Source organism: Triticum aestivum, chromosome 1D (assembly GCF_018294505.1).
Source record: "Triticum aestivum cultivar Chinese Spring chromosome 1D, IWGSC CS RefSeq v2.1, whole genome shotgun sequence".
NCBI lineage: Eukaryota > Viridiplantae > Streptophyta > Magnoliopsida > Poales > Poaceae > Triticum > Triticum aestivum.
The window spans coordinates 3043320-3055647 of NC_057796.1; the positions used below are offsets into that span (position 1 = coordinate 3043320).

Below are 12328 nucleotides of genomic sequence, written 5' to 3' on the forward strand. Positions count from 1 at the left end.
GGATCATTGGGAAGCAGTCAAGCGTATTCTGAGATATGTCAAAGGTACGCTAGACATGGGACTACGGATTCGTAAGTCCAGATTTACTGGAGTGAGTATATTCACCGATGCAGACTAGGCAGGCTGTGTTGATGATAGGCACTCCACTGGTGGTTTTGCTATATTTGTTGGACCTAACCTTGTATCTTGGAGCTCGAAGAAGCAACCCACAGTCTCGAGATCAAGCACCGAGGCAGAGTATAAGGAATTGGCCAATGGCGCGGCTGAAGCCATTTGGATAGACTCAGTTCTCACAGAACTTGGAGTCCCACGGCAGCGCACTCCTATATTGTGGTGTGATAACTTAGGGGCAACTTACCTGACGGTGAATCCAGTGTTTCATGCTCGGACCAAACACATTGAGATTGATTTCCATTTTGTGAGGGAACGAGTAGGTTCTTGTGAACTGGAAGTCAGGTTTATTTCTACAGATGATCAGTTAGCGGATGTATTTACTAAACCCGCTACTAGACAGATGCTAGACCGTTTTAGAACCAATCTGAATCTTGTGTGTAGTTCAGATTGAGGGGGCATGTAAAGTAGGGTCTAGTGTATTGTCCTTGTACACGTATTCGTATACGTATGTAATTGTAATTGTGATCATCTATATATTGAGACGTGAGGCTGGATGTCAACCACCAACGCAAAACCCTAAACCATGTGTTTAACTGAGACTCCTGAGCCTGCCGTTCCTATGGATTATTATGAACAAACACATAATAAAAATCCTAAGGAGGATGACGAGGAAACCCTTGGTAGGGGCAAGAGACAAAGGACAGCAAAGACCTTTGGTGATGATTTCTTCATGTACCTCGTGGATGATACTCTCACTTCTATTTCCGGAGCGTATGCCTCTCCAGAAGCTGATTACTGGAAGGATGCGGTCCGTAGCGAGATGGACTCCATCATGGCTAACGGGACATGGGAGATCACTGACCGTTCCTATGGTTGCAAACCATTAGGATGTAAGTGGGTGTTCAAGAAGAAGCTTAGGCCCGATGGTACGATTGAAAAGTACAAGGCTAGGCTTGTGGCCAAGGGCTATGACCAGAAAGAAGAGGAAGATTTCTTCGATACTTACTCACCTGTGGCTAGACTGACCACCATTCGAGTATTACTCTCGTTGGTGGCCTCACATGGTCTTCTTGTCCATCAAATGGATGTTAAGACAGCTTTTCTGAATGGAGAGCTAAACGAGGAAATCTACATGCAACAGCCAAATGGCTTTGTGATAGATGGTCAGGAAAGAAAGGTGTGTAGGTTGCTGAAATCTTTATATGGCCTGAAGCAAGCACCTAAGCAATGGCATGATAAGTTTAATACAACTTTGACATCTGTTGGTTTTGTTGTTAATGAGGCTGACAAATGTGTATACTATCGCCATGGTGGGGGCGAAGGAGTTATACTGTGCTTGTATGTTGATGACATACTGATATTTGGAACAAACCTCAAAGTCATTGAGGAGGTCAAATCGTTTCCATCTCAGAACTTTGAGATGAAAGACCTTGGTGTGGATGATGTTATCTTGAACATCAAGCTACTGAGAGATAATGAGGGTGGGATTACACTTCTGCAATTCCACTATGTTGAGAAGGTGTTGAGTCGTTTTGGATATTCGGACTATGCACCATCTCAAACACCATATGATCCTAGCGTGTTGATTCGAAAGTCCAAAGGCACGACTAAAGATCAATTGAGATACTCTCAAATCATTGGTTCACTGATGTACCTAGCGAGCGCAACGAGGCCTGACATCGCGTTTGCTGTGAGCAAATTAAGCCGGTTTGTTTCCAAACCGGGTGATGTACATTGGCATGCTATTGAAAGAGTTATGCGCTATCTGAAAGGTACTATGAACTATGGACTTCACTATACCGGAGACCCGTCGGTACTTGAAGGGTATAGTGATGCGAATTGGATCTCTGATGCTGATGAGATGAAGGCCACAACTGGGCATATGTTTACTCTTGGAGGTGGCGCTGTTTCCTGGAAGTCTTGCAAGCAAACGATCTTAACGAGATCGACAATGAAAGCAGAATTAACAGCACTAGACACATCTGGTGTTGAAGCAGGATGGCTTCGAGATCTATTGATGTACTTGCCATTGGTTGATAAACCAGTTCCGGCTATCCTTATGAACTGTGACAATCAGACTGTCATCACCAAGGTGAAGAGTTCAAAGGACAACATGAAGTCCAACAAACACATAAGAATAAGATTAAAAGCTGTCAGAAAATTAAGAAACTCCGGAGTGATAGCGTTGGACTATGTCCATACGGCTAAGAATCTGGCAGATCCCTTTACGAAAGGGCTATCACGTGTTGTGATAGATAATGCATCGAGGGAGATGGGTATGAGACCCACATGAGTTGCCATGGTGGTAACCCAACCTATGTGATCGGAGATCCCGTGAAGTAGGACCTGGGAAAACAAGCCAGTGGTGAACTAAGGAGAGTAATTATACTAACCCACTCCGTTGAAGATGCAATACTCTCGATACTATATGGTAGGATGACTACTATCTTAATGTGTTCCAAAGCTTATGAAAGCAAGATGCTATCCTACAGAGCAATCTTTGGAGGAACACACCTATATGAGCCCGACTGCTGGTCACAGTGTATGAGATTGGGGTGATCTCTAGTAAGCTCATGAATAGGCCAGGAGTGTGACTTATATGCTCCACCCGAGGGGTCAGCCTTCGGCAGCCTAGTACTAGTAAGACATGTGGTGAAACTTCTTTACACCAAACTGACAATTCAAGGCATAGTCCATTGTTCAGTTGTGAAGGAGTGTAGCTACTTGCTCTAGGTGAAGTTCAACCTTAACAGGTCTTCACTAAAACACTGGTATATCAAAACAGTAATTGGAACAGAGGACACAATGGGCCCTCGAGATCTGGTGGGGGATTGCTGAAATTTGAGATGGGCTCTAGGCCCATATAGCAATTTCTGAAAAATCTCTAAGGGCCCATGTGGGTTATATGGCACTAGGTGTAGTGGGAAGTTTAGTCCCACCCCGGAAGTGGAAGAGGAGTTGGACCTCCTTATAAGGGTTTTCTCTTCTACATGCTATTGGAGCTTGAGAAGAGAAGAGGCCCTCGCGCACTCCTCCTCCGCCACCCGCCTCGCCACGCCTCGTCACGACGCGCCGCGGGTTGCGTGATTGCGCCGAGCCGAGCTCATATCTACGCGCTTATTTTTGTGGGTCGAGCCCACGTCTCTCCACGCGGCTGCGCCTATATAAGTGTGCGGTGTCTCCTAACCCTAGCCGCCACGAACAGATCACATCTACTCCACGCGCACGCCCACCGTCGTTCCCTTGCTGCTGCTACCGCCGGTGACTCCATCCCGTCCGCCGCGTACACGGTCGACGGGAGAGCAGGTCTCCGAAACCACGCCCTTCTGGTTCCTGTACGGGGTGAGGGGCGAATAGGTTTTTGGGCAGCGATTACGCGACTGCTCACTTCCGATCGTCTACTTCCTCTACGTCCGCGTCGTCTTCATCATCACCATGTCCACCGACGCCGAATGTGCCACCGCCGAGAAAGCTGGAGCCGACAAGAAGGCCGCCGAGGACGCCGCTGCTGCCACCAAAGCCGCGGCCTCTGCATGGCCTACTGGAGGTATAACTCGTTTATCCCGCTCCTATTGTTTTCTGTTTTAGCCATGCTAGCGTTATACGTAGATCTTTCTGCAATTAGCGTAGTATGTGCTAGCTTGACTGAATATCAGTATGCGTTTATTTGTGTCAATGCCATGCTAGTGATTTACTCGTGGATTAATTTAATGGAGAAATTGCCTATTTACTAAACAATCCAAAAACCTATTATGTGTAGGAATTTCTCGGCAAGTGGCTTTGCCGCTGCACTGAAACCGGATAAGTTTACCGGTACATACTTTAAGCGTTGGCAGACTAAGACCACGTTATGGCTCACGGCTATGAACGTGTTCTAGGTCACCGGTGTCTCCACGGGAACGATTGCTCCTGAACAGGAGAAGGTGTTCAAGGAGGCTACCGTTGTGTTTCTCGAAGCAGTTCTTAGCGTGACCAGAGATAAACTGGTCGACGCATATTTACATGTGCATGTCGCCAAGGACTTGTGGGAGGCGCTCGAATCTAAATTTGGGGCCACCGATGCAGGGAGCGAGATGTATATTATAGAGCAGTTCCATGATTACAAGATGGTTCAAAACTGTCCTGTATTGGAGCAGGCTCATGAGATAATATGCATTGTTAAGGAACTTGAGCTTCTTAAGTGCGAGTTACCGGACAAGTTTGTCGCGGGCTGCATAATCGCTAAGGTCCCTAATTCCAGGAGGAAGTTTGCCACCACTCTGAAACATCAGAGGCGTGAATTCTCTGTGGAGGATGTCATTGGACATCTGAGTGTTGAGCAGAATTCGAGGGCAAAAGACTCGCACGGAAAAGGGGCCGAAGGGACTTCTGTCGCCAACATGGTGAACCAGAGAACTTCAACTCCCACAAGCCCAAGGGAAAGAACGGTGTCCAACACAATACCGACTTTAAGAAGAAGGGTAAGAAGACCTTCAAGAAGAACAAGAAGGACGAGGGCTGCTTTACTTGTGGTTCGGTTGAACATTAGGCCAACAAGTGCCCAAACAAGTACAAGAAGTCAGGATAGGACTCCAAGTCTGTCAACATGATTGTGGGCAACAATGAGAATGGTGCATCTGGGAACGGTAATTTATTTACTGTTTTTTCAGTGCTTCAGCCTACCGATTGGTGGGTGGACACAGGTGCAGGTGTTCATGTGTGTGCTGACATTTCATTGTTCACTTCTTACCAGGTCACAGGTCACGGGTCCGTATTGATGGGGAATGGCGCGAGTGCTTCTGTTCATGGTGTTGGCATGGTCGATCTGAAGTTTACTTCGGGAAGGATCGTGCAGCTGAAGAACATGCAACATGTCCCCGCCATCAAGAAGAACCTCGTTAGTGGCCCCTTCTATGTAGAGAAGGGTTTAAGTTGGTTTTCGAGTCTAATAAATTAGTTGTTACGAAATATGGACTCTTTGTTGAAAAAGGTTATGAGAGCGGAGGGATGTTCCGCCTTTCCCTCGCAAATTTTTGTAATACAGCCGTGAACCATATTCATTCGAATGTTAATAAATCTGAAGTTTGGCATTCACGTCTTTGTCACATTAGTTTTGGTGTTATGACGTGGCTAGCTAAGTTGGATTTAATCCCGAGTTTCACTTTAGCCAAAGGTTCTAAGTGTCTTTCATGTGTGCAAGCTAAGCAACCTCGCAAGCCTCGTAAGGCCGCGGAGGAGAGACACTTGGCACCATTAGAACTCATACATTCTGATCTTTGTGAGATGAATGGTGTGTTGACTAAAGGTGGAAAGAAAATACTTCATGACATTAATAGATGATTCCACTAGATATTGCTATGTTTATATGTTAAATACTAAAGATGAGCCTCATTCCCCCTTTCCGCCTCTTATTATTTTCCTCTCTTCTCATTCCCCCTTCCGCAAAACGAGCTCATTAATTATATCTCCCCAATAAACACGAGCTTTTTATTCCCCCTTTCGTCGAGTGGGAACGTCGACCTGGGGGCGTCGAGTGAGAATGCAGTCGCCCCCATGCGCCAAGCAAGTGCCGGTTCGGCTCCAGGCGGCTCTTTTTCGGCGCCCTGGGAACCGAACGGCTGGAGATGCTCTTACTATATGCAATTGCGTCCGCAATTCGGAGAGAGTGGGATATCTCCATGATAAACGGGTAATACATCACCCGTCGGCTCAGATGGACGGCCAATGAGGGCACCGGCACCTCAGATCCGCGCCGGATCTGAATATCCACAAGCCGTCGACATCCAAACTTCATAGTAGAAGGTTTAACCCAGGGACTTGGGTGCGCAAATAGGATGAACGCAAAGGGCTCAAATCAACAGCTCCACGGGCATCAGGGGAGTGAGGAAGCAGAATAAAAAGCTCATCCTTTTGGTTATCTCCAGAGACTCCGTCCGTCCCCTCCAACAAATCCCATCCCGAAACCTCGTCGACCTCCAATGGCGGCCGCGACCTCCTCCTTCGCCACGCTCGTGAGCTCCCTCCCCTCCTCCTCCTCCTCACCACTTCTTGTCGGACCCGCCTGCTCTCCTCCTCCTCCGCCTGAATCTTGTGCTGTGCGTGCTGTTCTTTCTTGCAGGCCATCGCCCGCCCGGCGGCGTCGGGGGCGGCGGCGCAGAGGGCGCTCCTCGCCTCGAAGGTCCCCTCGTCGGCCCTCTCCCTCCGCGGCGGCCGCGTCGCGTCCCCGGCCCTCTCCGTCTCCCAGCAGAGCCGCGCGCGCTTCGTCGCCTCCGCCAGCGCCGAACCCTATGTAAAGATTCCCCATTTATCTATTTTTATCTATATATCCGGGCGCTGGGGCCGCAACCTATGTGAAGCCTGCATATCTAATACCGAATTGCAATCTGGTAGACATGGCGTATGTGCCTTTGGAGGCGAACTCCGACTCGACGTCGCAGTATTATTCATGCCATGTTTTTGTGTTAGTCCATTATAGGTTCAGGTAGTGTTAGTCCCCCGCAGTCTGAGGAATCAAATGCGCCGCTGTTTCTATCTGGGCGCTGTGGCCGCTACCTGTGTAAAGCCTGCATATCTGGCACCGCTCCCTGTTCTGTCAGGAAGCTGAGTTGCAATCTAATAGATATGTAGTTTGCGTTTGTTTGTGAACATCCACACTATTCTGTATGTTATTTGGTAGCTGTAATTTTCATGAGAAAAATCTGGTCACTAACTGATAATTTTTTTTTTGTGTGAACAAATTTGCAAGTTGAGGTTTTATCATCACTTATGATAACCGTCGGGTTATGCCAGTGTTAGATGCAGATATTACCATACATTGGTATGGCATGTGTTAGTGTTTAGTACATTATATGGCCCAGTTAGTTTTAGTCGCCGGCTGTCTAAGGGAACAAATGTGCCACTGTATGGTTTAAACAATATGCCGCTTTTGTGCTTGCACTGTTGTATGTCTTTTACCTTATTATAGATGTCATGCATTTCATGGTGTTTGAAGCTGTTCTTTCGTCATGCATTGCAGGCACCTGAGCTTCAGTCCAAAGTTACAAACAAGGTGTACTTTGACATAAGCATTGGCAACCCTGTCGGGAAGAATGTTGGAAGGATTGTCATCGGGCTCTATGGGGATGACGTTCCACAAACCGTTGAGAACTTCCGTGCACTCTGCGCTGGTAGGAGGGACTGCTGGAGCCATGTTCTGTTATCCCATCTTCAAGAATTAATTCTGATGAGGTGTATGAGCAATTTTTCTTTTTTTCTTTTGTCCAGGGGAGAAAGGGTTCGGATACAAGGGATCAAGTTTCCACCGTGTCATTAAGGACTTCATGATTCAGGGAGGAGACTTTGACAAGGGCAACGTATGTGTTTCCTACCTTCGTCTATTCTTGTTTGTTGCATGTGCATCCTTATGCCGTATTACAGATTGCATTAAGAAAAGCTAAAGACTATCAGTTGTTACCATGCAAATACCTTTGCTTACAAGATTGAACAGATACATGTGCTTATTTGTTTTTTGCACGAATGTACCTGTTTCAGTTTGTTGATAGTTATGCTAGCTGTTTAAGCATTATTTTACGGACCAGAGGGACTGGGGGAGAAGGAAAGGGAGTTTAGAACCTTTACTACTAGCTTTGCTCGTGTACCTGCATTCAATTTGTTATGGTGCTGCATTTTGACCCTGGATCTTATCCATGTTTGATTGTCATTAATCACTTGCACAAGTGCATCCTACTCTGTTTTTTTGGTCAGTGGCCTCGTGGTAAGAATTCAAGGTGATTGTCATTGCGCCATCCTTTCCTATATTGAGCCCATACCTGATTTTGTGTTTCATCTGCATTTGAAGTACTTTGAGACTTCAGATTGCCTAAAATGAAACATACAGCTTCCAACAATGGCATTAAATAACTAGAAACTGATAATTTCAGGGTACTGGAGGGAAAAGCATATATGGCCGCACCTTTAAGGATGAGAACTTCCAATGTATGTGTTGCAATGAACCTGTGTCGCACAGCTTTGCTTCAGATTATATGCTAACTGATTATATGTTATTTAATGTTCTTAGTGGTTCATACTGGACCTGGAGTGCTCAGCATGGCTAATGCTGGACCGAACACCAACGGCAGCCAATTCTTCATCTGCACAATGAAGGTAATTAATTGTGTACTTCCTGCTACCAGTCAGTCAATTTGAATAATAGTACCCTTTTTCTGTTGCTGAGTTTGAAGTTCATAATTCCATATTGAGGTTTCTGCTGCCTTGCTTGCAGACACCGTGGCTGGATGGGAGACACGTTGTCTTTGGCCAGGTTCTTGAAGGCATGGACATCGTAAGGACGATAGAGTCGTCGGAGACTGACAGAGGTGACCGTCCGAAGAAGAAGGTGGTCATTAGTGAGTGCGGGGAGCTTCCAGTGGTCTGAGTTTTAGATGGCTTATCATCTTCGATCTGCACATCTGGATTTTGTTCTGGACTTGTTACAGGTCTTTCTCCTACTAGTTAGAGACTGCTGAGTTGAAGCCAATATTTCTAATCTGAGCATACGGCATTCAACTACTGTTCGGCTGGAATAAGAATGTGATTGCTTTCCTCAACCTGTTTTGTAGCATTGTTCATGATAGATAATGCCTTGTGAATTTTCTGGCAGATCCATGAAATGCCTGGATATCTCTTATCTATTTGTTTTTACCTGCTAAATAAATTTCCCTCGAGCTGCAGAAAAATTATGCCATGTAAAGGCTCGGTATCATTCCTAGCAATCCCAGTTCCAACACTTGTCATGAGCAGATTTAGCAAGCAAAACCTGTTGATTATCTGAATGATCCGCACAGCAATACAAACTTAGTTTGGCAAACCAACAGAATATTGAATCATGTCATGCTCTACTTTTGCAAGTCACATTGTACTGTAAAGTCTTGTGTATCTTTACAGGCCACACAGGATTACAAACTTAGTTCAGTGTAAGGCATGCTAATCTGGTTTATGTGTAACAACCTGTAGAACATTACAAACTACTCCCTCCGTAAACTAATATAAAAGTGTTTAGATAACTACTTTAGTGATCTAAACGTTCTTATATTAGTTTACAGAGGGAGTAGTTTCAGAAACTTCCGATGCAATCTAGATTGATGTTTGACATGTAAAGTGAATAACATTAGTTATCTCAATTTATAAAGCTTTGGTGACAGTGGAGTGATATGTGCAACAACAAAGAACTTTGATGAGCAATCCAACAATACACTTATAAGTAGTGCCAACAGACACAACATACGAAATAATGAGTTGAGAAGCGTGCATGCACTTCCCAAGAAAAGTAAATGCAAGGGTGAAAACAAACAATGCCATGGTAGCTATAAATAGGCATACACCATCAAGATCCTCCATCATCCACCATTCACATTAGAGAACAACACATCAAAGGCAAGCAAACATTATCCAACACGAATAAACTATGAAGATCTTCCTCACGCTTGCCTTTCTTGCCTCCATCGCTACCATCGCCATAGTCCCCAATTGCAACCACAAAAATCATTTTCACAACAACCACAACAACCCTTTCCACAACCGCAACAACAACCATTTCAAGAGGAGCAATCAACTCCGCAACAACAGCCATTTCCAGCACAACAGATACCATTTAGGCAACAACAATTTCCACAACAACCACCATATCCCCAACCGCAACAGCCATCCTACCCCCAACCGCAACATCCATTTCCACATCAACATGAACACCTAGTTCAGGAACAACAACCATTTGTACAACAACAACCGAACCCATGTAGGGATGTCCTCCTACAACAGTGTCGTCCAGTGGCAGTTGTGTCATTTCTCCGGTCACAGATGGTACAACAAAGCAGATGCCAGGTGTTGAGGCAGCAGTGCTGTCAGGAACTATCACATACCCCCAAGCGAGCACAATGCCATGCCATCCACAACGTTGTGCGCGCCATTATTTTGCAACAACGACAACAACAATTGGTAGAAGGTACTTTGGCCCAACCACAACAACTACTACTAGGTCAAGGTTCCATCCAACGTCAACAACATCAGTTGAATCAGGGTTGGATCGATGCAATAAGGACATGGGTGCTCCAGACCCTACCGACAATGTGCGACCTCCGCGTACCATCATACTGCTCCCCCACCACATCACCGTAGTAACATCGCTATACTAACATGAGTGGCTAATGAGAAAAGAGATCTAGTACTCGATAGATGGACTGCCATTGTTTAGTCGATGGTCCGATCCATGTAGCGGCGACAAATTAATAAAATACAAGATATTTATTTTTTGTTGCATATATACTATTTGTCAGTGTTCCGTTCATGCACATGTTGAGTTGTTCATACGAAAAACAATGTTATGCATTACTTAGCTTTGTATGTAGCGCATTTTTAAAAATTGGAGCAAGCTGAATCTCTATTAAGGTAAACTCTTTAATGGTGAGCCTTCTGGATTTTGACCTTCAATGTGGTCCATGTAAGATTATTTTTAATGTTGGCAGGAGAGATGCCAAACTCATTGATTAGAAAAGGGTATTACCAGTAACACCCCAAAGGAGAAATGCACCGCATAAAGCCAAGTGCCAAAAAAAGAAGGAATGAAAAAGGACTGCTCAAAATATCAAGGAAATCCAGGCAGAAACCTAAACAACGCCTAGCTAGACTAGACCTAAAGCACCACAAAACATACAACACGCGAGAAGACCAACACCACACAACATCATGAAACTCTAGCGCCTTCGCCGCTACTAGAGTGCACACCGAAAACGTTGTATCAATCCGGGCAGGCACAAGGATATCCACGAAGCTCAGTGACATCGAAGAGGAACACTTCGTCTGATAGAGCAGACATATGCCACTTCAGTCATGCGAGGTTGGCTAACATAGCTCGCCTGACACACCTTGCATGTTAAGGGTGCCTTTGTTGCTCCCACGGTGATGTCACGCAAGCCGTCGCGACCAACCCGACAAAATTTCCATCTGGTGCACTATTCATACACTTGGTTCAAATGAATGGAGCAAAGGGGAAATGGAGAAGGATTTCCCTTCGATCTGAAAGGAAAAACGAGGAACTGTGCAATTCGTTAGGTCCTCTTTTTCAAATTTCTACAAACGAAGAACGAGGCTCAGATCCTTAACGGTATAGTTCCAATTATACTTTCCCATGTGGTTTGACTATGGTTTGACATTGTTTATTAGGATTAATTCTTGTGTTTTGATATTCCTCATTTATATGTTTGTCAGTCATGTACTTTCTGCATGTATTCTTATATCATGTTCCTACCTTTCCGTTTTTCTATTTAGAATCTTGCGAGTCAAACATGCCCTCTTGTTTTCATGATGTTCTTCATCGATTGCTTATTTACCTATTTTAGGTGCTCAAGGAGCCCCTTCCCCTCCATGTTCGACTTCACTAAGAACTTGATGAGCGGTGGATCGACTCTCAAAGGATTGGACTACTTCATCCTCCCCCTTTCACCGTACCTACCCCTTCATTTACAACACAGAGTGTACAATTACATGGTGTGAAAAACTTTTGATGCAAGATTGTCATGGGCTGTCGTCTGTAAAAGTATATACTCCTTCCGTTAATGTTAGAGGTGTATCTTCTCATAAACAACATCTGAAAAGAAATAGAGGGCACAAATTTAATCTTGCAGGCAACCTCCTTAAGTTTATCTTGAACTAGAGTTTTACCCCGCTTTATATATATATATTTTGAGACAACCCCGCTTTATATATAAATCAACCACCCCATCAATACAGATAGTTCAAATGCATGAACGAAAAATAAAGGTCAGCTAGGACTACCGCACAAACAAGCCCAAGTGCAAAAAGGAAAATAAAAAGGGTACATACTCCAGAGAGCCAACAATCAATGGCTAAGAGGTGAACCTAAAAGGCGGATCGGCAAAAGAAGATCAATCATGCCGCCTAGTCGGTCCTTGTGACTGTGAGAGCTCCAACAATGTGTACCGGCAATGTCGTGCAGCTGACTGCTCCGTCAGACCCCTCGAGATCCACATCGTCTCCCAAGGGCACCTTTGGCAAGATCATGGACTACGCGCTCGGTCGCGATGCATCGATCAACCAGTGCAACGTGTCAGAGTGTGTGTGGTAGGGCCCGGTGGTGGAGCTCCTCGATGACATGGTGGAGGGCAAGTACCTGAGCCCCAAGTGCCCTAAGTGGAGCCCCGGGAACACACAGTGGACCGGCAAATAGCAAGGCACCAACTAG

The 12328-nt window shown here is 45.4% G+C and overlaps 2 protein-coding genes across 2 annotated transcripts; both read left to right on the top strand.

Annotated features, from left to right (window-relative positions):
• The first annotated feature begins 5875 nt into the window (after positions 1-5875).
• Positions 5876-8678, top strand: LOC123179793 (photosynthetic NDH subunit of lumenal location 5, chloroplastic). The gene is made up of 7 exons (XM_044591676.1): positions 5876-6104; positions 6212-6382; positions 7109-7259; positions 7357-7445; positions 8013-8067; positions 8150-8235; positions 8354-8678. The coding sequence occupies exons 1-7, from the start codon at positions 6072-6074 to the stop codon at positions 8504-8506; spliced, it is 738 nt and encodes a 245-aa protein (XP_044447611.1). The 5' UTR covers positions 5876-6071; the 3' UTR covers positions 8507-8678.
• Positions 8679-9379: 701 nt separating this feature from the next.
• On the top strand, positions 9380-10341 carry LOC123183455 (gamma-gliadin B-like). Its single transcript, XM_044596268.1, has 2 exons — positions 9380-9397; positions 9445-10341. The coding sequence occupies exons 1-2, from the start codon at positions 9380-9382 to the stop codon at positions 10243-10245; spliced, it is 819 nt and encodes a 272-aa protein (XP_044452203.1). The 3' UTR covers positions 10246-10341.
• Positions 10342-12328: the final 1987 nt, after the last annotated feature.

Excerpts from the sequence above, each read along its gene's own strand:
- LOC123179793 (XM_044591676.1), top strand. The coding sequence starts at position 6,072 with ATGGCGGCCGCGACCTCCTCCTTCGCCACGCTC. Across the intron at positions 6,383-7,108 it reads CCGCCAGCGCCGAACCCTAT|GCACCTGAGCTTCAGTCCAA; the intron begins GTAAAGATTCCC and ends CATGCATTGCAG. Across the intron at positions 8,068-8,149 it reads TAAGGATGAGAACTTCCAAT|TGGTTCATACTGGACCTGGA; the intron begins GTATGTGTTGCA and ends TAATGTTCTTAG.